The sequence below is a fragment of the Acanthochromis polyacanthus genome, chromosome 6 (assembly GCF_021347895.1).
Source record: "Acanthochromis polyacanthus isolate Apoly-LR-REF ecotype Palm Island chromosome 6, KAUST_Apoly_ChrSc, whole genome shotgun sequence".
Lineage (NCBI taxonomy): Eukaryota > Metazoa > Chordata > Actinopteri > Pomacentridae > Acanthochromis > Acanthochromis polyacanthus.
In genome coordinates this window covers 42,288,355-42,313,677 of record NC_067118.1, presented here as the reverse complement: position 1 = coordinate 42,313,677, position 25,323 = coordinate 42,288,355, and the positions used below count along the sequence as shown (strand labels likewise).

The following is a 25,323-nucleotide window of genomic DNA, read 5'->3' as shown; positions in this document are numbered from 1 at the left end:
CTGTGTTTTAAGCCAGCACAGCCTGTAAGTTACTGGAATGATATGTTCTGCAAGCGTAAGCTTAGTACTAACTGCTAGGAGTTGTATTAGATGTTTCATGCCAGTAATTTGACCAATATAGTATGTTTTACGAGACGTTAGCATAGACGCTAATTAGCCGTTCGCTCGCGTTAGCCTGTTAGCTCGTTAGCCTTTTTTTTTTTTTAGATGTACTCTGCTGTGTATAGTAGTCAGGAGACATTATGATTTATTCTTTACATATCAGCTTTTACACAATATTCTGTTTATTGTTTACAGTTTTACCATTCACTCATTCAAAAATCCATGCCATGCATCCAGCAAATAAATAGGCGACAAAAGGAACAACAGTGTGGTTTTTTCTGAGGTGATGGTTATCTGCCTGCCTAGCAAAGTGCGAGGGCAGGGCAGGACAGGCATCTATTAACAACCTCATGTCTGTGACAGTGGTATACTCCTTTTCTGACACAATCAGGGGCCGTTTATACGAGGACCATCCTAACAGAAAACGCAAAAGTGGCGTCTTGTCATTTCACGTTTAGACGAGCAGTTTTGAAGGAAATCTGCGTATATACGGTGACTCTATAGTGTGTGGAATTCGATTGGATATGCATGCCAGGCAGCTGGGTGGCGCTGTGATAAAACTCTGCCATGTCTACGCGCATGCTTACTATCTCCCTTTTCGGATCTCCGCCGCGGTAAATGTTCATGAATGGAATCTGTACGGATTCTGTACGTTTGTTGGTACGACTCCTGTAGTGTACATAGAGCTGCCAGAGTTGCTTGAAGGTACGAAGGATGGAAATAATCACACATCTTTGTTTACGTCCTTGTACTGGCCGGCAAACCAAAGCACGTATGTGACGTAATCGCGTACGCGACGTGGTCAGATCTCGGCAAAGTTTTGCGTTTTGCTGTTTAGACGGAAACGTAACGGCGGAGCGTTTTCTACTTTTCCACTCTGGAGGCCGGTTTCAAATTTTTGCGTTTTCAAGCCCCCAAAATGCCGTCCTCGTATAAACGATAGGGTGTTTTGTTGAAATATTTTGCCGTTTTCACCTGCAAGCGTCCTCATGTAAACGGCCCCTCATTTAGTTTAAACATCCCTACCTTTGTGTTGGCCACATACATCCCTGTGGAGTTGAGCCTGTGTTTGATCTGCTGCCCGTTGTAGACCTGGAGCAAGTCATTGCCCCCAAACTCCACCTCTGTCAGCTGCTGGTTGTGCTCAAAGAAGTCGACGGGGAACGTCACCTGACTGGAGGTTCGGGTGGCTGAAAGGAAAATCATTGCATTGAAATGAGAAAACTCTGGGAGAATAATAAATTCTGTGCCAGCAAACAGTTTCCTGACAACACAGTAGCACATTTCTAGTTTCTGCTTTTCAGTTAATGCTAAGAAAGCACCAATGTCATGTAGAAATGTTGCTGAAAACTGTTAGACAAAACAAGTATTAACTACGTTTGACAACCATGCTGCTACAAGTTGTGTGTTTATTACAGATCCTGGGATCTACGACAAGCTGTTTCGATCATAGAGTAAAATATTAGATTGTTGTTTTGTTTTGTGTCTCATTTTTGTAATATTTTGTCGACTTTGTTTTTTTTGTCTGACTTGTGTTTCCCATGCTTTTGTCATTGTGTTTCTCATTTTTGTCATTTTGTGTCACATTATTGTAATATTTTGTCATATTTTTGTCTGACCTTAGATGCATGTCCCATGTTTTTGCCGTTTTGTGTTTCCTTTTTGTCTTGCTTGTCTATTTTTCAGTCATTTTGTTTCTTGCTTCTGTCATTCTTTTGTCCCGTTTTTGTCATTTGTCCATTTTTTTGTCACTTTGTAACTTTTATCTATTTTTTGTCTTTTTTGTTTTGTTTCATGTCATTGATTTCATTTTGTGTACAATCTTGTCTTGTTTTTTGTCTTTTTTCGGTCTGAATTTTGTTGCATTGATCGTAAAAGTAAAATATTGTATCGTTCAGTTCCAGATAACAGAGATTAACTGATTTGTGCCCTTTTGTAGATCTACTGTGATCTGGAAGTTGTAATGCGTAAATGATAAACGGAGTTATAATTTTGTAGAAACTGAATTTCTTTAAGAAATTTCAGGTTGTTAGTAATGTTATGTCAAAAGATAATTCCAAAATGTGAACGTTTTTGCATTAAAACAAGGGAAAAATTGTGTTGCGTTTATTATATGTTCTGGGATCTACTTGCTTATGCATGTCCAGATATAATAAACACACTCTGCTTAAAACATCCCCCGCCTTATATATAGTACCTCTAAGTGCAAGAAATAATAATATATACTGGACGATACACCTACAAAATGATACATCTTCACTACAATAAAAAAAACCAAAAATAGTCAGGTCAAGGTCATACACCATAAAAGGCACATCTACATTACCAACAGGCTTAGTGTGCGCAAGATGAATGAAATCCCAATACCCCCCTCCGTGCCTACGGCCGGCGGGGGATAAAAACATGTTTTTTAAAAAAACAACTTACTGGCAGCAGCAGCTTTGCGCTTGCGGACCGGCTTCATGATGCTGATGCCACAGCTGGGCTGCAGTGAGGGCTGAAGCCAGTACGAGGTGTTGTCCACGTTGGCCATGTAGATTCGCAGGCTTCCGTCCTCACAGAGAAGAATCATGGTAGTGCGCTGCTGCTCATTGCTGGCAGTGTGTCGGATGGCTACCATATCTTGAATCTGTCAGAAGACAAGAAAAAGGAGTGTTCACCTTAGGAAATGACAAAGCAATTAAACTGAAGCTTACACACGGTCTACAAGAGTAAAAGTTTGGTGGTTACATGACAGAAACTCCCGAATTGGACTTTTTTTATTGCCATTTATTGAAGCTGTAGTCACCACATTGTAACCCGACTTGCAGTAAATGAGCCTTACCTTAGCTTTGGCTGGCAGTGTTTTAATCTCCTGGATCAGAAAGGTGTCTGGTTTGACCATGATAACCAGCGGTATGCCTGTTGTCTGCTGCACGCAGCACACCAGGCCCGGGTGGTTCATGACCTCGGACCACTGGCACAAAGCAGGCGACATCTTACTGCTGCCACCGTTAGAGCTAAAGAAGGCAGCAGGCCAAGTAGGTGTTACTTCATTCCGTTTATTACAGTTTCTAGACCAAGTATAGTAAGTTAGGAAGCCATATATACTGTTTAAGAAGCATTACCCTTTGATGTTGATGGGGAAGAGCCTCTGCACTTCAGTTGTGCTGCGACTCACTGTGGCAGCAAAAGACTTCCCCTGGCTGTAGCTGAAGAAAAGCATCTGGAGGACATGGGAGTAATAGACAGACACACCGCCGCCGGCCACCTGCCCGTTGCTATCCTGGAGTTACAGAGAAAGAAATGACCTCAACTCTGCTTCCTAAAACTCAGTGTTGATGCAGCCATGCCTTGTGTAAGAGCTGGAGTAGCCGGTAAAATGGAGGAAAAAACATCGCACTCAGCCGACATTACTTTTGGCCTGCGTGCTACGATTTTGAGAATGAGCTGCAGCCACTGATGATAAATGGCGCATCGGTGTGAAGCCCCGCCCACACCCAAAAGTAGGTCAATTGAGGACAAACAGATCAACATCACAACACTCAGCATTCTCCAGATACACTAAACGCTGAGCTGAAGTGGTCCGTCAACACCAAACAAATACTCCAAAATACAATAAAGCAACGTATGCACTGCCAAAAAAACTATTACGTCTTTAGTTTTTGGTGTGTTGACACATGGCACAATTGTAACGTTGCAGAATTTTATAGATAGACTTCTGTTTTCAAATATTAATTTACCTTCAAGTCTTCGTGGGTAATCTCCAAGACGTTTGTGACATAGAAGGGACCATGCTGAGCACTGCTGGATTCGTCCATGATCTGAGTGTACATGTAACCTGCTGACGACATTATCACGATAATGTTCTTGCCCTCCTCATTGAAAAGGAACGTAGCATCACGGATCTTGGAACTTGGGAGGAGGAAGTAGTACATGGGGCTCAGGGCATCCACCGACAAGTCATAGATCTGTTTGCCAAAGGAGACAGACAAAATAGTATTTAATAGTATTTACTTTAATTAAGAGCACGTGTATGTCTATTGTTTTAATACAAACCTTTACAAAGTCAGCGGTGATGATGGCGAGTTCAGTCTGTGAGCCCGGTAACCAGATCGCTTTGATGATGAAGTTGCCTGTAGCCAGTTGTGGATGCAACACCAGATGATCTGACACAGAACCTGTGCTGCTGAACGTCAGTACATGACAGTCCTGGGAAAAATATAAGACATGATGGTTAAGTACCACATTCCTATAGAATACATTTATACACAAAGGAGCTACATTGTTGCACGAGTATCTATTAAAGACTAGAATTTCTTCTGAACTGCGTAATACCTGCAGTAAGTTTTCTAATTCTATGTGTGGAGAAAAAATAGAATAAAAACAACAATGCTAAATCTTAGAAGAAGCTGGTTTTCTGACCTTGAGGCCGCAGACAGCCAGGTAGTCTTCATTACAAGGGTTTCCTGTGAGGCTGAGGACGGTGAAAGGGACCGGCGCCGAGGCCAGACGGGTCAGAGTCAGCTTCCTCTTGCTCGAGTCGGCTTGCTTCAGGAGAGTGGACAGCTGTAGAACTGTTATCTGTCAGGCGGGAGATGGAGGGGAAATGGGTCAGGTGTTATTCCAAGAGCAAAAACTCTCAAAACACAAAAACCTTAGTACCAAAATTATGTACACATTTTTAACAAAATAAAGGACTATAACTATAAAGAAAGCTAAACAGGAATGCACATTAAGGAGTGTGAAAATCATTGTTATTTTTTGCAGCTGCACAGCAACAACACAAGTGCAGATATAACTTTGTGATCAGAGTGCTCCATTCCACAGCGAAGTGGAAAATAAGTCAAATAATTCAAACCACGCTCTAGGAAAAATTCTCTTCTGAGCTCCTCCAAGCCTCCTGTTGTCCTCATTTACGGGGACCAAAACATTTTGTTTCCTTGCCTGAAAAAAAATCTAAAAATTCAGCAAAAAAATTCCCACATTTCTGAAAATTTGCTAAATCTTCAGTAAGAACATTCCAACAATTCCTGAAAATTTTCCCTTAAAATTTTATTTTAAAAAAATACTCAAATTTGGCAAGTAAATTCTTCTAAATACTTTCAAAAAAGATCAGCAAAAATCTCCCAAAAAAAACCCCTAAAAATATCTAAAGTGATTACATACATATCAGTAAAACTTCTAATATTGTCTAAAGAACATCCAGAAAAAAAAAAAAATCAACCAAAATCCAGTGAATTTCGCTGGATTTTGGTTGATTTTTTTTGTGAATGTTCTGAAGAAATATTTTTAACATTTCTTTTTTTTCCACCAAAAAAATGTTCAAAAATTTCTCAAAAATGTTGAAAATGTGGACATCAGAAGTTTCACTGTGAAAATATTTTATTTGTTCCACATTTTCAAACTTAACCTGAAGGGCAACATGAGGGTTAATAGAACCCAAACTTGTTCACACATTCTGCTTACTTTTCCCTTCTCATGGCTAACTGCTAGGTGCTGACGGCGACCGTGGGGTGAAGACAGGACACACATGGCCACGCGCCGTAGAACATGTGCACTGATGAGCTGGCGTATAGTTTGGCCCTGATCTCCACTGTAGTTCATCCTCACGTTTTCAAAAGCTCCCTCCTGAGAGCCAAGAGTGGGCACCTGAGGAAAAGAGCAGGAATGAAAACTGAACCGCTGCACGTGAAGTTTATTTCCATTTGAAGCTGATTCTAATCTTGTTTCGCTGAATGATGGAGGAGCTCATCGTACCATTAACTGGTCTGTCATCTCCACATTCTTGTCCTGAGTGTGCAGCTCGTTGAGGGCTTGCTGAGCTCGGCTGCTGCTTCCGACTGCTGACGCCTGCTGGAAGTTGGTCTGGATGGCTTCCATGAGAAACATGAGCATCTCCAGAATGACAGCAGCAGTGGATGATCCCATCTGTTATGGAAAAAGAGAGACAGAAGCATAGGTCAGACCACATAGAACAGGGGTGTCAAACATGCGGCCCATGGTCCAAAAGTGGTCCTCCAGAGGGTCCAATCCGGCCCTCAAAGTGTAAAAATTACAGAGAAGACATTAACTGCAGATTGTAAATTAGTAAAACTATAAATTTAAAATCATTTCTAGACCATGACAAGTTGTTTGGATCAGAAAGGAAAATACTAGATTGTTTATTTGTCATTTTGTGTCTCGTTATATTGTTTTCCTTGTCTTTTTTGTCATTTTCTCATGTTTTTATTTTGTTTCTCATTTTTGTCATTATGTAGCACATATTTGCAACATTCTGTCTTATTTTTTGTCTTTGAGTTTTGCAGTTTGTCTCATGTTTTTGTTGTGTTTCCTTTGTATCTCACTTGTGTTTTTGTCTTATTGTCATTTTGTTTCGTATTATTCGATGTTTTGTGCATATTTTTTTCCTTTTTGTGGGGATTTTGTTTCTTGCTTCTGTCATTGTTCGTCTCATTTTTGTTGTCTGTCCATTCTTTTTTAAACTTTTGTCTAATTTTTTGTCTCTGTTTTGTGTTGCTTGTCTCATTTTCCGTCATTTTGTGTCTCGTTTTTGTAATGTCTTGTTTTTCATCTTTGTCTGAATATTGTTGTTTTGATCATAAAGTAAAATACTAGATTGTTCTTTTGTCGTTCTGCGTCTCATAATATTGTTTTGTTTTTTGTCTCATTTTCCCCCATGTTTTTGTCATTTTGTCTCATTTTTGTCATTATGTGGCACATATTTGCAACATTTTGTCTTATTTTTTGTCTGAGTTTTGCCGTTTGTTTTTGTTGCGTTTCCTTTACATCTCACCTGTGTTTTTTGTCTTATTGTCATTTTGTTTCATTTTATTCGATGTTTTGTGCATATTTTTTTCCTTTTTGTGGGGATTTTGTTTCTTGCTTCTGTCATTGTTCGTCTCATTTTTGTTGTCTGTCCATTTTTTTTAAACTTTTGTCTAATTTTTTGCCTCTGTTTTGTGTTGCTTGTCTCATTTTCTGTCATTTTGCGTCTCGTTTTTGTTGTCTGTCTTTTTTTTTACTTTTGTCTAATTTTTTGTCTCTGTTTTGTGTTGCTTGTCTCATTTTCTGTCTCGTTTTTTGTCCTTGTCTGAATATTGTTGTTTTGATGATGAAGTAAAATACTATATCGTTCAGTTCCAGATACTGGAGATTAAATGATTTGTGCCTTTTTGTATATAAATTGTGATCTGGAAGTTGTAATGTGCAAATGATAAACTCAGGCATAATGTTTTTGAAACTGAATTTATTTTTTCTTAAAACTTCAGATCAAGTTGGGTTGAATGTGGCTCCTGAACTAAAATGACTGACAGCCCTGACATGAGTGTAGTGGATGCAAAATAAATTTTAAAGGTCTTAGGAGACACCATACAGCAACACTGACAGTCATAAATTTATAAAAGAAGAACAATCTCTCACCACTTGTGTAATCAGCTCTTCCTGGCAGCCCTCGATGCTCTTGCACACGCTGCTCTTCTTGGGTCGGTCCTCATCACCGGGTTTACCGTCGCAGATGGTGACCTTGCCCTTGTCGGAGGGGGAGGCATTCTGGTGGCGAATAGCGCTCTCAGGCATGCGCAGCTCGCTCTGGAAAGCCGAGGACTCCTTTAGAGTGGAGCCCATGCCGCTGCTGGGGCTGCGTTTGACCAGGGCCTGCAGGTAAAGCAACACAGTAAAACAGTGAGGAATATAATAATGTCTGCACTCACATGCATGTATGCGACAAATGGCAGCACATCAAATGCAACAGTTTCACATGAGATCATCTTTGTTCAACTTCTTTACAATTAAGATTATCTGAGTTTGGTTGCTAGCTTCTCCACACTGTGGAGTAAATAATCAAAAGGATGGTAAGAGACGCTGTGTTTGATGGAGGTGTGCTTTATCTGAACTGCAAACAAAAACCACAGACTGACAGGACTCTTGATGTCACTGGAACCATAAACTATTCTCACTATAGGAATTTGCTGCATGCCAACACATCTACTTTCACTTTGTTATCCACTGAGAGGACTGTAAACCTCTACTCATAATATACACGACTGCAAAATAAATGTATTATAAGCAATTGTAATCACAACACTAACACAGAAGAAAACATTGCAAATAACAAGAGCAAACAAAGATTAAGGCCTATCATACGTCTCATGAAACGGTAAACTAAAGATAAAATGTAGATGATGGTTTGTTCTTCATCACATGCACATTCAAAAAAAAAAATCCATCATTTAAGAATAACTAGGGTAGCTGGCCTTTCCAGTACATAAAACACTGACAGCAGACATTCATAACATGACTCCTCTCATTTTCTGGCCACATGTGTGGGCTAGCTATAACCCTGATCAAATGAAATGACTGGATGGAAGTCAATGGGGGAATGACTTGCAAGCCAAAGTTACCGCTGTTGTTCTCTTCCCATGATGACCTGAGGTATTCGGTCTCACCTGGCAGCTGCCATCCTCTTTGGCACCGCAGTCACAGAAGAAAGAGCCATATTTGGCATAGGAGATCTCATGGTCTTTGTGACAGACCTTGGCGCACACTGTGCACACACCTACCCCATCCACCATCTTACAGGTGTGACAGTGGTACCTGCAGGATGGAAAGTACAGTGAATGCTACGTAATGCCACGCTACAATGAACTGTCATCAGCTAACAGATTGTTTCCCAAGACCCAAGTTCAGCTCAGAGAAACCTTCGATATGTTGTTTTCAGGTTAGGTTTAGACTCTACAAAAACTCTACCTGCATGCAGGCATTCAGGAACTTGGAACTGAGCGCTAAAAAAAATTACAAATAAAAAGTAATGAAGGTCACTAAAACAATAATGATTTGTAATACTATTCCGAATATGTCGGTGCAAGAAAAAGTAATCAGACTAAATTTGTGTATCATTTCTTCACTAAATCTACAGTGTGGAGTCCTCCTGTTTTCCAATACGATAATTTTTCTCATTCATGTAACAAGACGACATGGTCATCAATATCCCCCGCCACATGTGATGTCTATGAGTCTATATCCAAAATAGTGATCAAGGGCCATAACTCAGTTAAATATTATCACACAGGTCTCATTTTCGAACTTGATCAAGGTGTCCATGGTGTGAAGCTACACACTAAATTGCTAGCTGTAAATTAAACGTTCACTCACATTGTGTGCATCTCCTGGGGGCTAAGCCCCCCGTCCTGAAAACCTAGTGCCGCCCCTGCAGCAGTTTACAGCTTGTCAGCTGCAGTCGCGTTCTGTCGCTAATTACGGGCTAACCGTGAATGCTAGCTCAAAAGTAACCGGATGGTGAGTGGCAGGATGAGACACGGAAGAGGTCGGTATGTTTAATGTTGCTGTAGAGTGAAAAATGACCGAGAAACGGCAGTTTTAAAATCGCTGTGTGTGAAGCAGCACAAGGCATAAATTTGCATTGAGCCTTATGGAGGGCGATTCAGGTTCCCACGTCAATTAAGGGCTGGCGCGTGACGTAACAATGTGCCAGATGAACAATGTCGGACTCATATGAATGTAGAGAGTCTTTACTATAGTCTGTGAAAGGATTGTCCTTGTAGTATGTACCATTTGGCCAGGAGATTTTGTCCCTCTCCACACTCTAGCACCGGAGGAGCACATGCTCTAACATGGGATTTTTTGCTCAACCTAGGGGTTTTTGGAGGCTCCTGTATGGAAAACCATAAATTCCACCGTCACAATATGTACATGCCTGAAAAGAAGAGAGTTGGGGCTTTTTTTTAAGACTAAAATGAAGTCTGTAGGTGAAAGTATGGCAAAGCAGTAGCGTTTGGAAAACAGTGAATGACATGGTCATCAATATCCCCCGCCACATGTGATGTCTTTGAGTCTATATCCAAAATAGTGATAAAGGGCCATAACTCAGTTAAATATTATCGCACAGGTCTCATTTTCAAACTTGATCAAGGTGTCCATGGTGTGAAGCTACACACTAAATTTTGTAATCCTGGCTGTAATAGTTTCCGAGAAAAGCTGTCCCCTTCATCTTGGACGGACGCACAGACGGACAGACGGAGGCCAAACCTATATCCCCCTTTTCCACTTCGTGGAGGCGGGGGATAATAAATCTACTGAATATAGAATATATTCTTATGGATCCAGAGTTTTTCCTTAATTCTAAGCTATGAAAGTTTTCCTGTGTGACAAATCTTACCTCTGACTTTGCAAAAAATTCCATTAGTTGATCACGATTTAAAAGAACAACCTGTGGTCTCATTCAAGACTAACACCAAAATCACAGCAAACAGTAAACTTCTCTTTACCAGTGCTGATTCATGAACTCCTTCTGAGTAATCGTGAAGGTGCAGAGTTTGTTGCAAAGCGAGTCTTCATCCTGTGAAATATGGTGGCATACATGTTAATGTGGATTGTTGCAGATGACAGATGGATAAAAACAAAGCTAAGGAGAAAAACAAAGACTGCATCATTCATGCATTTTAATTCTTCTATGTGGTAGTTTCATTACATGTTGTCCTCTAAAGCACTGTTTGAAGCACTTAATTTTTACTGGAAATACATAAATCATTGATCTTTATCACAAATAGGGGTTTAACATCAATAAACCCCCATTTCAGTGTACAATACTTTGGCTTTTGGATGCATTTAAGAAACACAAAATTCCATTTCACTGAAAGGCACTTTGGACAACCTTGTACTGAGAATTTTAAGGCAGCAGTATTCACAACCCCGTATGATTCCACAGCGTTACATATTCTGTAGTATGAACTACGCGGGAATAAATGAACGCCATCTTACAGAGTCTTCTGCCTGGGAATCATCCTCCTCCACTGCAAGTTCCTCCACCCAGTCCGAGTCCACTTCCATGGCCTTCTCCTCTCCCTCCATTAGCAGCGCTGAGTTGCCTTGGCCGCTGCTTTGCCGCAAGGCGTTCATCACGTCAGCCAAGTAGGAGATGATGTGGCATGAGCATTCCAGCATGCTGGCGTGCTGAAGTTAAAAAGAAAAGAGGTCCACATCAATTGCTTTTGGAACTATCAGGAGGGAAAGAGATGCTAAGACATTGACAAAAATAAAACAACACCTTAGTGAAGTCAAATCTTCAAAACTACTGCTGTAAACTGTTGCCTTTATATACTTATTATTATTATGTAATATATATATGACAAATTAAAATAAACTTACCTTTCCATGGGACAAGTTTGTGCTCACTTTTTCCACGACGTTCTTCTGTGTTAAATACTTTTTGCTGCAAAATGGGTAATTCTCAAATTAATATTCAAAACTGTAACCATCTGATAATAGTTAGATCACCCAAATTATGACATTTTAATCAAAGTGTCCCATTAATGAGCAGGTTTTCGGATAAGTTTAGCTGTAGCAAAATGGTCAAAGACTAAAAAAAGAAAACATGCATTTCCATCATATAAATGACATGAAAAATTGTAACGAGTCACAGGCCACCATCTCTGTGCAACGGGTTTCTTACCATCTTGTCAGCCAGTCAATAGCTGCCCTGTGCAGCTGCAGGTGTCCAGCCCCCTGTCCAGCACTGGCGAGTGTTGCCATGATGACCATGAGTTCAGGAAAACCTGTTCCATCTCCATTGGCCAACATGTCTGTTGCCATGGGAATAAGCGTGCTGAGGAGGACCGTGCACACTCCCTCGCCCACCTGGCTGTTGTCGCGTACGATATGAGTAGTGAGCAGCTGCAGAAGCTGCCGGTTTTCCTGCACTATTTCCAACTGCTCCGAGTCCTTCGGTGGAGTCGCCGTCATGCGTGTGAGCCAAGACTGCAGACGAGAAGGTTCCACACAGGCCAGCTGGGCCAGAGAGCCGCACAGACACAGCAGGCTGGGGTTTGGACTCTTCTCCGCTGGGGATGACATCACCAACAGAACATTAGATGTGTAGACATATGTAGTCTACTGTTGTAATGTTTTAATGGAACAACTGTTTTTTTGCAGTAGAACTTGTTTCAGTACTCATGAATAGAAACAGGTGCCAAACCGTGCAAATTCTAAGGTGAGGTAAACTGTGTGGTATTCTCATTTATACAACATTTGCTTGTCATCCCTCTATATCAGGGGTGTCCAACATGTGGCCCGCAGGCCAAAACCGGGTCCAAACCAGCCCTTAAAGTGTAAAAATTCCAGAGAAGACATTAACTGCAGATTGTAAATTAGTAAAACTATAAATTTAAAATCATTTCTAGACCATGACAAGTTGTTTGGATCAGAAAGTAAAATACTAGATATTTTGTCTTATTTATTAGTTTTTGGCTGATTTTTGTTGTTTCTCTCATGTTTTTGTTATTTTGTTTCTTGTTTTTGTCATTTTGTGTTTCCTTTTTGTCTCGTTTCTGTCATTTGTCTATTTTGCATTCTGTTCCTTTGTTGTCATTTTTTTGTCTCATTTGTGTCCTTTTTTTGTCGCTTTGTTACTTTACTGTCTAATTTTGTTGCTTTGCGTCGTTGCTCTCATTTTTTGTCGTTTTGGGTCTCATTTTTGAAATATTTAGTCTTGTTTTTGTTGTTTTTGTTATTTTGATCATAAAGTAAATCCTCCATGGTTCAGCTCCAGGTGACTAAATGTTGTGTTCCTTTGTAGACACTCTGTGATCTGGAAGTTGTAATGTGGAAATGATAAACTGAGGATGAATGTAGATGAAACTGAATGTATTTTTCTTCATAAATTTCAGGTTGTTCATGATGTTTTGTAAAAAGATAATTCCTTAAATGTGAACATTTTCGGAATGTACTTTTTTGCACTAAGACAAGGGAAACATTAGGAGTTGTGGTTATTTTCAGGTTATCATGCTGTGGTTTTACTAGTCCAGTCCACTGGAGATCAAACTGGGCTGAAAGTGGAACCTGGACTAAGATGAGTTTGACATCCCTGCTCTATATTATGGTAGGCTTTTCACTCCACACCTAAATCAGACCAGAATCTATTTAAAGCATAATTCTGCCTTTAGATAGCATTGAATTGCTTGCAATCAGCTCTGACAAAAGCAGACTTACTGAGCTGGAAGAGCTTGGTGAAGAATTTCAGCACCCTGTTACAGAACTTTGCAGACAGGTTTTCATTGGCTGTTGCCATCATAATCTGGACAAGCTCCCCACTGGAAAAGAACAAACATAAAATATGTGAAGCAGCCGTATAAATTAGCATTAATGCAGTCTGTTTTATCAGCTGAGTACATACCTGAATGAAAAGAACTCCTCCATCGCCTTTCGCACCTGACTGCTCTCAAGCTGTTTTTCAAGGTATTGCAGGCACTCCTCAAGGACGGACTCATCCAAACCACTACAAATGAGAGATAAAACCTTGTAAGAGCAACCAACTGAAAACAAAAAACAATAATAAACACGCTTGGCTTAAAACATCCCCCGCCTTATATACAGTGCCTCTAAGTGCAAGAAACAATCTATACTGGACGATACACCTACAAAATGATACATCGTCACTACAATAAAAACAATCAGGTCAAGGTCATGCACCCAAAAAGGCAGATCTACATTACCAACAGGCTTAGTGTGCGCAATATGAATGAAATCCTTCAGGTAGTTTCTGACATATGCTCCAGAAACAGAATCAAAAAATATTTGAAGTGCCTCACAATGACCTTGAAAATCAGGTCAAGGTCATACACCAAAAAAGGCACATCTACATTACCAACAGGCTTAGTGTGCGCAATATGAATGAAATCCCTCAACCAGTTTGTGAGATATGATCCGGAAACCAAAAAAATATTTGAAGTGCCTCAGTATGACCTTGAAAATCAGGTCAAGGTCATGCACCCCAAAAGGCACATCTACATTATGCACAGGTGGTGTGGGTGCAATATGCATGAAATCCTTCAGGTAGTTTCTGAGATATGATCCGGAAACCAAAAAAATATTTGAAGTGCCTCAGTATGACCTTGAAAATCAGGTCAAGGTCATACACCCCAAAAGGCACATCTACATTATGCACAGGTGGTGTGGGTGCAATATGCATGAAATCCTTCAGGTAGTTTCTGAGATATGATCCGGAAACCAAAAAATATTTGGAGTGCCTCACTATGCCCTTTAAAATCAGGTCAAGGTCATACACCCCAAAAACCACATCTATACTATATAGAGATGGCCTGGGTGCAATATGAATGAAATCCCTCAAGTAGTTTCTGAGATATGCTCTGGAAACGAAATGCGGACATACGGATGGACGTGCCCACGCCATTATACCCCTCCGTGCCTACGGCCGGCGGGGGATAAAAAAGGACAAACACCAGTTCTACACTAAGAAATGTAGGTTTAATTAATGGATCACATCACACATGGGGTACCTGTTGGGGTCCGAGTGATTTGCAATGATGTTGTAGCATCCAGTCACCAAACGCTCGTAGATCCGAGCCAGGAAGGCGTCTGACTCTGATGGGCCGAGGATACGCTCCAGGGAGGTGCTGCTGATCTCAGCTACGCTCTCTGTGCTGCTCTCCAGGAGGAGCGGCAGCAGAGTTCCTACAACCTGTGAAGGATTCAGCTCCTCTGTACTGAACAGGGAAACATGCAGCAACGTTAGCTTGTCTTTAAAGAATCTGTTCACCTTAGCCAGCTGTTAACGTGTGTTATTTAGATCTTAAACAGAACTGGACAAACACTTACACGATGAGGTCACCAGTGAGGCGAACCAATGAGAGAAGGATGTGTTTCAGAGAAGAGGCCAGAGGCAGCGACTGACAGCTCAGTGTTCCCAGGTGAGCAGCTTGGATGGCGCTGATGTAGCTCTCTGATGGAATGGTGTCGTTGGCAAACGCATTTCGCTGGAAGAGAAAATGCACCACGCTCTTTAGCGAGACTCTCCTGCTAAACTATGTGGGGCTGTTTCCTCCCGTTTGTGGTAGAAAATCATTTTTAACTGAATGCACACATCACGTCACTAAATCACCTAAAAATTGTCTTTCATTTTGAAATTCCTGCAGACATTTGGCTCGTCTGACTTGTAAAATCAAACTGACACTGAAAACTACAGCATAAAAAGAGCGTTCTTTAGTACTGAAAGATAATTCTACTATGATTGGAACCATGAACAGCACTTTAACTGTATTTATTGTACATTTTTATACTCTTGCTTCATTTTCCTGCTGCTTCGTTGCTTCATTCTGCTTGTTTATGTCACTGCTTTTATTTAAATATTCCAACACGGTCGACTCCCAGTAATAAACTCGGGGGTGCATGAGCTCCTCAGTCGTCTTAACGCTCCACATTTCCTACTTAAAATATCTGACCAAAGCTCTGTAGTGTCACTTTTTTTTTAAAACTCAGCTGCCACCTTGTTTTGTATTCTGAAATGTTTCTCAGTTTGTGTCGTTTCAGATGCCCTATAATTACTGATACAATGTTTTTCTTAAATCACCTACCATTCTTAAGCGACATCACTTGCAACTTAAATGTGACCGATCAGTTGCAGTGTGTAGCTGTGTATTCTCCTATATTAGACGCTTACATAAAGGTCAGATAACTTGACCAACATACCCATGAGCCGATGTTGGGGAATTCATTGGTGTGGACGCTGTTCCAGGTCTCACATATTGTCTGTACGGCTGACGGTAGGTTCTGCATAATGCTGTGACCTGTGAAGATTCAAATGTAAAGTTCAGGCTGAAAAAGTGGCTCTACAGAACAGTTGTGAAAGCAAATGTACTGTGAGTGATTCGTCTACATACCCAGAATGTTGGCCTTGCAGCGGGTGGAGCCGATAGACAGAACTGCAGCATAACCCTGGAGCTTAGCATCTGTCAGCTTGTTCTCCCCTTCCTCTGGGATGTTCATTAGCAGGTAAGATCTGGTCAAAACAAGTTTGGATTAATGACAGGGCTGTGATTAAAGAACAAGACAACCACTATCATCTATTTATCATCATCATATATTTAGGATTCGTCAATGACATCCTTGTATTCCAGACTGCTAGACAGAACATGGTCTTGTAAATACGCTCTTTTTTTTACCTTGTGAAAGCTGTGTAAATGTCAGTGAGCTGCAGCGTGGCAGGCAGCAGGTTCTTTGTGATCTCAGAGGACTTGTGGGTGTCAGCCTCAATGGCAACCTTGGACAAATGCTCATCCAAAGAAACCTGAACCTTAGAGATGACTGCATCCAGCGTGTAGATGGCTTGCAGAGAGGGCAGCTGATGAAGTGGAAGGATGACATTGGGGTCCACACTCGAGAAGGTGGAAATCTGAAACAGAATCAAGGTTTGAAAAGGTGACAATCGAGTCAAAGACTTTATCTGGACTGGAACAGCTACACAGGTAATCAATGACTAGGGTGTAATCATTACCTGTCTGGCAATGTACTCCTCTGCAAGCTCCACGTCGTATTTAACAGTGCTGCACTTAGCAGCTGTCATCTCCACCAGAGAGGCTGCTAGGTCTGCTTTCATTCCCTGCTTCACCAAGTGCTCCTGTCACCAAGAGGAAAAACAAACCACAAATTTAAAAAAAAAGCAGTAAAAGATATTACACTCCACGATAAAAAACTGAAGTTGAAATCAAGACGCAATTACACTTAGTGTCCATGAATCAAAGGCAAATGCAATATTCTTGGATTTAATTTAAAAAAGACTATATCTATGCTAACAAGGAATTCTGCAGTACTTTCAGCATCAACAGACCTTAATCCAGTTTACATATGTGGACACCCGGAGACGTGAGGACCATCGCAGCGTGTGCAGGATGTCGCTCTCACTGGGGTCGCTGCAGCCGGTCTTTAGCTGCTCCATGAAGGCTTTAGAGGGCGGTAAAACTCCCAGGATCCTCCACAGTACCAGGAAGTAGTACTGAAGGGAGCAGGCCTCCTGTACAGGGAGATAAAACAAACAGTTCACCAAAGGGTGCTCAACTGTTTAAAATGAAGTTTCTGCTGTTGAGCTACTATTACTAAGCACATTTAGGACATAAAGTAAATAGTCTAGGCAGCAGGTACAACAGAGGAACTCACAGCTGCAGTCATCTTAAGCAACTTGATGTCAACCACTGGCAAAGTGAAACAGAGTTCCTAAAATAACTTTGTGACAGTGACAAGTTACTCTTCAGCCTTGTACAAGCTGTTCATTTAAAAACAACACCACACAGAAGTCAAAAACCAAAGGGAGGGGCTAATTATGAGGTGTATGCTGCTGTTGGGAGATGTACATCAATGACCTTGACCAAAAAAATAACACAAAATACATCAACAAAACAAAATCAGCCTGACACTTGGGGCCTACAGCCTAGTCTTACATCTTTGTGGAACACAACCATGACTCTTCACCAACTTAACCCCTCAGATTTTATCTGCTGTCCACAAGAGAACCGACAATTATGCAGATTTTACCACAGACAAGAAGCATCATGGCACAGATCAGCAGCAAGAGGGTAGATGTCAGATGATTGGTACCAACAAGAGCACACTAGAAAAGTCTGACCAACGTGCAAAGGAGAGTTACTCAGCTGTTACCCAACCAATGACCAGTGCCTCGGTTTATGAGGACCCCAGAAATATGCACTGGCATTGTCAGTTAAATGAATAAACTGCATGTGGAGAGCAGCAACCGTGGTCTTATGCGATAAAAATGGGCTTACTTTTTTGCCACTTTTGTCTTTGCAGACCAATTTTTTAACATTGCTACTAAACCATACATGAGGTGGGGCCACCCTGAGCACGCAGCACTGCAGGCGATGGGTGCTGTAGGCCGCTTTGGGCCAACCTTTGGGCCTCGTTAAGCTTGTTTGCACATCTCAGAGTTTGTTCACGTGTTCTGTTCTCACCACTGGAGTGATGGGCTTGCTGTCTTGTCTTCTTGCTGTGTCAAACTGAGAACCCGCTGCCAGGAGCGAGACGAGCCACGCGTACAGTTCATCGTACTTCACTGCTCCATTGAACAGCTTTGGAAAAACCTGCACAAAAAATAACTCGTACTTTAGGACACACATGTGGTTTTCTGATTGAAACTTGTATCAAATGAGTTGAAAAAGGTCCCACCTTGCTGTCCAGTCTGCTGATATCATCCTCAGATGCCTCCGGGGACAGAACGCAGTAGAATTTGGGCTGAACGTTTGAATCTGAAATAAATAAAAAGAAGAGGAATTTTATTTTTTCATCGACTACAAAGACGAGGCGTAAGAACACAATCAATTTGAAGTGGAAAAAAGAATTCTTTCTTTATTAGCTTTACCTGTGGAACAGTGTTTAGCCCAGTTCTCCTCCACCTCTTTGAATCCGTAGTAAAGTGGGAGACTGCCACGTTTGCCTCCTTCCTGAACAGAACTCGGCCCGGTGGACGGAGGGGTGAGGAGGTTGTACTGCACCTGTAAATATTCACGGTAAAGACGAGTTAAATTTCCTCTCATCACACACATTTATTTCAAGATTAACACCACAGTAATGAAGATTTGCACAATTAAGTGCAAGCTAGCCTCACTTGGCTGTTGGACTGGGTAATCTAAACAAAATAAGTCAAAATTTACAAAACATGGAGATCACAGATACACCCCCTGTCAAAGGTTTTAGGACGCCTTCTCATTCATTTGAATCAGAAAGCGTCCTAAAACTTTTGACAGGGGGTGTATATCTAAATCTACTGTATTATCTAAATCAGAAGTTGCTCTACAGAGATTAACTGAAAACATGACTGGAGATATTTTTCTATTAAAATTAGGACGGATTATTTTAGTTTGTTCTGGATTATTAAAGTAATGATTGTTTTTTACTTTATGATACACCTCAGATACACCTAAAACAGAAAAAAAACTTCACTTAGGCAATCTCTACGATAATATTTAGCCACTAACCTGTTCAAAAAGATACAGCGGAGCCTTTGAGTAGTGGCGCAGCAGGTAGTCAAAAACCAGCAGCAGGCGGGCCAGGTTGAGGGGGACGGCCTTCAGCTGGGAGTCTCTGCTCTGGGCCACTTCAGTGATGGCCTGGGTGACCAGAGTGAGGACCGATCGACGGCCGCGTTCTGACAGGTTGTGGAAAAGGAGCAGCAGGAGCTGGAGGTGCTCGACGTTTAGGTCGTCTTCTCCGTGAAGAGAACCCTGGATGGTGTGCTGCTTCAAGGTTCCCAAAAATCTGAGCGTAGAAAAGCAGAAGAGGAAGAACGGGAAAAAATGCAATCTATGTTGGCAAGTGTCATCCAAACCATCGCTCACTAGGTAATCTGAAGTCAGAGGAGGGTCACAACAACACCAACTGATATCTAGATTGGTGAATTAAACCATAAGCCTAGCAGATATTAGGGGAATGCCATGATTGTCATACCTTTCCCAGACTTTCATACACTCAGGCACATCTGGTTCTCCTTGCACACTCGCTTTGTGCTGCCATATGAGGAGAAGTCTGGAGAGTACTGATAGTGATTGTGGGTGGATGTAGAGGGGCCAGGGACCCTCTGAGAAGGGGGCGACGCCCAACTGCTGAAGAAGGGTGCTCTGCAAATCACAAACAGGTACATTAAAACTACACTGACACCGAACAACTAAAGGTATGTGTCCACTAGATCGGCAAATTTCCTGCATGCTGGTCCGGTTGCGGTGTGTTTTGAGCTGCGATCCAGTGCATCTCCCCGTAGCTCATTTTCATAAAGTATGCCTGACTTCTACTTTATGCAAATTCGATGCGGAGGTTTTTTCCTTACGTCTGAATTCTTGCTTGTGTTGTACGTCGCTTTGGACAAAAGCATCTGCTAAATGAAATTGCAAAATTGTAGAATTGTAGGTCCCACACATCACGTTTAAACTAGCCGTCGAGGACAGAATCAGCTGCTGCAGATTATTTCTCACATCAAATGCTTTCAGAAATACTTTTCGCTCAACTGTTTTCGAAATAAAAGAGAAAGTTTGTGATATCGCCGCCATGTTGGTCTGGCTTGAAATCCAGGAACAGACAGCTCCCGGGTCGATGCGCTTGTCCAATCAGGGGCAGGATAGTTGGAGAAGAAGGAGTTGAACACCAGCTACTGGCCTCAAGTACACACCCACCAAGTGGGAATTTTCTGATGAAGCGTGTTTCCACGCGGGAAAAATACATCTAGTGGACACGTAGCATAACTCTTCTCACTAACTGTGAGTTAATCACAGCAATTATTGGGCAAAAGTCTTCTTCTCTCACCTGCAGGGCCGGGGATGGGAGGTCTGATGTTACGAGGGTGTGGTTGAAGTGATACAGAGCCAAAGAAAACACTTCATCTGAGGAGCCTAAAGAAAAAAACACATTAGTGGCATAACTTGTGACATGCATTACTACAGAGTAATTATGGTGTGCAGTTCTTCAAAAAGGAAGCTTCATAATCTGAATGATAAGCCATCAGTCACACCTTTGACATCCTTGTCCACATCCTTGATGATGCTGGCTAGCGTAGCCATGTGCTGCTCGGTCAGAGACACGCTCAGGTAGTTGCGGATGAAGTTGTTCCTGGACTTCAACATTGAGGTTGTGATGAAGTTCAGAATACTGGAGGCTAAACTGAGAAACTACAGGAACAAACAACTACGAGTCAGTAATCGGACACAGGAGAAAAATGAGAGACTTTCATAACACCAAAAAATGTAATGACAATAAGACGAAATGTTATGTGTGAACTCGCGCCGCAACTTCTCACAGTTGATGGTTTTCTTGATTAGTTTGGTCAACAAAATATCAGAAAACAGTGAAAAAAGTTGATCTGGTTATGTCCATAAATGTGTTGTTTTGTCCAGAACCCAAAGAGTCAGTTTACTGTCAAAAATAACTAGAAAATATTTTAATTTAAACAGTCAGAATAAGAGAATCTTGACTTCTTCTTAGAAATGTACTAAAAATAGGTCACGATGAATTTAATAGACCATAACTAATCAATCAATTGTTGCAGTTTTTGTGTTAAACTGTATGTTCTCCAACATTTCTTACATACAGCACGCTTGTTTAAGTCTTTTCAAATGCAACTGCTGCAAAATCAACCATTTCAAGATTGTTCTGTACACTTCAGTGCTATTATAAAAAAACACATTCTGTTCACTGTGCAGTTAACATAGCAGCATTATTCTGTTCGCTGTAAGATGCACAAGAAAGACGCTTCACCAGTTCTGGATCTTTACGGCCGGCTAAAATGTTCCCGTTCTCGCTTGGATTCTGCTTGCTGGGGCTCTTCAGTCTGGGAGAGGTCTCCAGGGGCGGGGGAGGCGGTGGCGGTGGAGGGGCCACTTTGTCTTTGGTCGGCGAAATTGTCTCTTCAAACCAAAGCCCCAAGATGGGTTCGCTGTCGTCATCTGTCGAGGAAGGCAGATTATTCACTTACACTTCTTAAAGCGGAGGTGAGAAATGCTCTGAAGCCTACATGGTGGTTGTGGAGTGGTAGTGGTGTCATCAAAGAGGGAAAACGTAAAAAGCTTCACACTGGTTTATGGCGCCTACAACACAGTGCAGGCAGTGGACAAAAGGCAAAGACTGCAGTAAATAATGAACATATAACCGACGGTCTGTCGGTGAATATCCACTAGAGCATTTTTCTAAGAATACAGCCCAACCCTCATGTTGTCCTGCGGGTGAAAACTGACCCGTTTTAAAGTATGAAAATGTGGGGAAAAAATGTGTATTTTCACAGTGAAACTTCTGATGTCCACATTTTCAACATTTTTTGGGAAATTGTTGAACATTTTTTGGTGGAAAAAGCGAAATGCTAGAAATGTTTCTTCAGAGCATTCACACACAAAAAATTTTTTTTATTTTTGGTGAATGTTCTTAAAGAAAATAGAAATTTTACTGATATATATGGAATCACTTTAGATATTTTTAGGAATATTTTGGAAGATTTTTACTCATTTTTTGAAAATATTTACAAGAATTTTCTTCCCAAATTTGGGGGATTTTTTAAAATACAACTTTTAAGGAATTATTGGAATTTTCTTCCTGAAGGTTTTGCAAATTTTCTGAAATTTGGGGGTTTTTTTGCTGAATTTTTTTCAGACAAGGAAACAATATTTTATGGTACCCGTAAATGAAGACAACAGGAGGGTTAACATACTTGCTCTTCTTTCCTACAATACACATTTAATACCATCAAAAGCTCGTGCTATCGTGGTTTTTCTGTCACCACAGTTGCTGGGAAAAGTTGCTCTTGGATTCCATATTTTCATAGCCAATATCATTCCTGAAAGTAATCCTTCAGTATTATGTGCACTAAATTATGCTGCACTAGATAAAATATGTTCTTTACCTAAAGTAATGTTTAAAATCCATTTGTCAGTTTGGAAAAAATATATTAATTCAGGATTAATCAAAGCTGGACACTTTATTTGAACCGTCTTAAGCATGCAATATTAAATTCTTGCTGTCTTAGTGTGTGCTCTTATGCATGCTTTTCTGCGACGATGACAAACAATGCTGGGATCAGATTCACACTCGATGCAACACAAATGTCTCATTATTGCCCCATGAAATCTACCTGCTGACCTGAAAACACATCACTGCTGCATTATTACATGGCAGAAAGCATCGTGTTACAATCAACATTTCACAGGCGTTGGGTTCGTATGCACCAGCAGCATGCATCAGCTAGAACAAGTAGACATTTTAAATTAGGATCAAATATTAGTGTTTCAAATTTGCAAGCTATCGGTGTTCTCAAGAACTGGATTAAATCGTATTTTGGTAAATTAGAACAAGGTTGATTAACCACCTATACAAGATAATCAATCACTTTATTTGCTCTGAACCAAAAAAACAACACTTCTACCATTAAATTTTGACACCCGTTAATGTAAACCTGATAAGGTCTGGGGAAAAAACAGCACATACACCCCCTGTCAAAAGTTTTGAGACACTTTCTCATTCAAATAAATTAGAACCCGTCTCAAAACTTTTGACAGGGGGTGTATGTAATGAGTACAGAATGCAGATACCACTTTGAATGCAAAGCTAACATTTAACTCCTCCTTCACCTTCACTGCTCGTCTCCCGTGATGGGTCAAGACAAATGTCTCCAGCACTGGAATATTAGTTCTACATCCCCAGTAGGGATGGGGGAAATTTCCAATTCTTCGATGAATCGCGATTCTGACGTGGAAGAATCGGAATGGATGCACAAACATCCAAATTTCGATTATTTAAGTCTGTTAAAGCAATACAGAAGGTTCTAAATAATGCGGAACGCGTCGTCTCTGGGACACGTTGGGACGTACACCTGAAGCGAACACGCTGACACACACAGAGGAAAAACAAACATGGCTGACCTCCTCCCACCTCGCCGTGAGATACGAACAGCTCCTTCTAATTTAAAAGCAGACGTGTGGAAACCATAGACTGTATATAAAGATGGACGTAGCATCTGGCACCAAAAATGAAGCCAACCCGGAAATGTCAAAAACTTGCAATATCACGCCGTCCGCTAGGGTTGCCTCCAAAAAGCTTTTTCTCCATAGACCCCAATTCATCACCGGAAAAAATCAAATTTGATAGACTGATGTTCTACAGCTCAGGATTTTTTTCCCGTTAGTTTTCACGGTCAAAATGAGAGATCGGGTGGTCGATCTTAAAATAAATCAATGCTGAATTTTAAATAAATCGTTAAAGTTGGAGGAGCCAGGGGGCGTGGCTATACTTGATTGACAGTCTGGTCTGTCTGGTCTGGAATGATTGACAGCAACAGAAGCCTCTGCGGTAAAATGTGGGTGGGATAAGAGAGTCTTCAGCTCTCAGTCTGGCCCGCCCATCCGCCCATAGACTGGTCCTGCCCCTAGTTGCTCTCCGGTCCAGCCTGTTTGATGACGCTTTTTACGTCTCTGGCTCCAAAAAATCCAAAACCGCGACCAGGAAGTAGCAAAATCCGGGCTTGATTTTCTTGGCGTTGAAACCAACGGGTGACGTCACGGTTAGTTAGGGCTGGGTATCAATCTAAAAGTTTCGATACTGGTACCAATACCTTCACTTCGATACCGGTTCCTAAACGATACTTTTTTCGATACCAGTTTTACAATATATACTCTAACAGAATGAAAATTGCATTACACATTACTTTTCACATCTTGAGTTTAATTTTCCAGTGATTTCCAGTGCAAAAGAACTTTTGCAAGCAATGTACAGTTCAGTACATACTGAGCCACCTTTGCCCCCGGACCCTTCCTGGCCGACCCGGAGCCGGTCGTGGCGCACCGCCGCGGAGGAAATGCGCCCGGCGGGGGACGGCCCGTACCCGGCGAGATGTCCCGCGAGACGATACTCCAGCACCGAGCGGCCGCCCCTGACCCGCCAAGTTGAATGACCCGGGCGGACTGCGCGGACCCCACCCGTTTACCTCTTAACGGTTTCACGCCCTCTTGAACTCTCTCTTCAAAGTCCTTTTCAACTTTCCCTTAAGGTACTTGCCGACTATCGGTCTCGTGCCGGTATTTTAGCCTTAGATGGAGTTTACCACCCGCTTTGGCATATACTGCACCGCGCACTATTGGCGTCGATTTTACAAAAGTAGAGCCACGTTTCAGACCTCAGAGGCATCTTTTCCCACTTCGACGGAGAGGGACCTCCTGCTGCAGCCAGGTACTCTTGCTTCGACGACACGCTACACAACTGCAGTAAATTCAATGTACCTAACGTGAAACCTGTCTGTGAATGGGCAGCATGTTTTTTTCTGGCTTGCCGCAATCACGTGTAATGTTACAGCCAATCACAGGTTTGCTTTATCATAATCACGTGATAAGTACCGGAACATGGAACCGAAAGACGAGGCTTATTTCGATACTCATTACTACCGAAACATTTCGGTCGGTGCCATTAAAGAACCGAAGTTCGGTACTCAGCCCTACGGTTAGTTCACGCCTGGTGGAAACACTTCAGCTTCTACAACGTCGACGGCAGCCATTTATTGTTAGTTTTTTTTTTGTCCATGATTAAACTGATTGTTTTTCAACAAATTTTATAACTTTCCAGTTTGCACGCATTTCCATTCGTTTAATAAAATATAATAGAAATGAATTCAACTCGTTTCTGAATACAAATGAACTGTTTTTAAAAACTACAAGTGATGAATGTTTATTCAGTGTGACAAAATAAAATGTGCTGTGAAAAAGTGCATCAGTATACATAAATTAACCGTTTAACACCCAAGGGTCAAACAGGTCATCTGGATTTTTTTAATTTGTGCTGTAAAAGAGTCAGAAAACACACAATGAGTGATTGCTTTTACACTTTTTTCAGAACAAGCTAAGCTTTCAATATGTGGCAATATCTGACATACTATGTGTTTAGACAGTAACAATAGTTTAA

At 41.3% G+C, this 25,323-nt stretch overlaps 1 protein-coding gene across 1 annotated transcript in view; it reads right to left on the bottom strand.

Annotated features, from left to right (window-relative positions):
- ubr4 (ubiquitin protein ligase E3 component n-recognin 4) overlaps window positions 1-25,323 on the bottom strand; it is a 75,559-nt gene that overhangs the window by 36,054 nt on the left and 14,182 nt on the right. The window contains exons 15-46 of the mRNA XM_051949010.1: window positions 21,145-21,332; window positions 20,402-20,558; window positions 20,197-20,282; window positions 19,348-19,517; window positions 18,879-19,158; window positions 18,263-18,395; window positions 18,070-18,149; window positions 17,856-17,984; window positions 16,721-16,903; window positions 16,388-16,510; window positions 16,056-16,285; window positions 15,774-15,892; window positions 15,583-15,680; window positions 14,713-14,870; window positions 14,394-14,600; window positions 13,271-13,372; window positions 13,087-13,187; window positions 11,552-11,939; window positions 11,248-11,311; window positions 10,861-11,052; window positions 10,368-10,438; window positions 8,529-8,676; window positions 7,504-7,737; window positions 5,842-6,012; window positions 5,551-5,733; window positions 4,507-4,665; window positions 4,141-4,293; window positions 3,825-4,052; window positions 3,210-3,367; window positions 2,927-3,101; window positions 2,530-2,731; window positions 1,129-1,292 (exon numbers count right to left, since the gene is read on the bottom strand). Coding sequence (XP_051804970.1) covers window positions 1,129-1,292; window positions 2,530-2,731; window positions 2,927-3,101; window positions 3,210-3,367; window positions 3,825-4,052; window positions 4,141-4,293; window positions 4,507-4,665; window positions 5,551-5,733; window positions 5,842-6,012; window positions 7,504-7,737; window positions 8,529-8,676; window positions 10,368-10,438; window positions 10,861-11,052; window positions 11,248-11,311; window positions 11,552-11,939; window positions 13,087-13,187; window positions 13,271-13,372; window positions 14,394-14,600; window positions 14,713-14,870; window positions 15,583-15,680; window positions 15,774-15,892; window positions 16,056-16,285; window positions 16,388-16,510; window positions 16,721-16,903; window positions 17,856-17,984; window positions 18,070-18,149; window positions 18,263-18,395; window positions 18,879-19,158; window positions 19,348-19,517; window positions 20,197-20,282; window positions 20,402-20,558; window positions 21,145-21,332 — 5,234 coding nt within the window. The remainder of the gene's footprint in view (window positions 1-1,128; window positions 1,293-2,529; window positions 2,732-2,926; window positions 3,102-3,209; window positions 3,368-3,824; window positions 4,053-4,140; window positions 4,294-4,506; window positions 4,666-5,550; window positions 5,734-5,841; window positions 6,013-7,503; window positions 7,738-8,528; window positions 8,677-10,367; window positions 10,439-10,860; window positions 11,053-11,247; window positions 11,312-11,551; window positions 11,940-13,086; window positions 13,188-13,270; window positions 13,373-14,393; window positions 14,601-14,712; window positions 14,871-15,582; window positions 15,681-15,773; window positions 15,893-16,055; window positions 16,286-16,387; window positions 16,511-16,720; window positions 16,904-17,855; window positions 17,985-18,069; window positions 18,150-18,262; window positions 18,396-18,878; window positions 19,159-19,347; window positions 19,518-20,196; window positions 20,283-20,401; window positions 20,559-21,144; window positions 21,333-25,323) is intronic.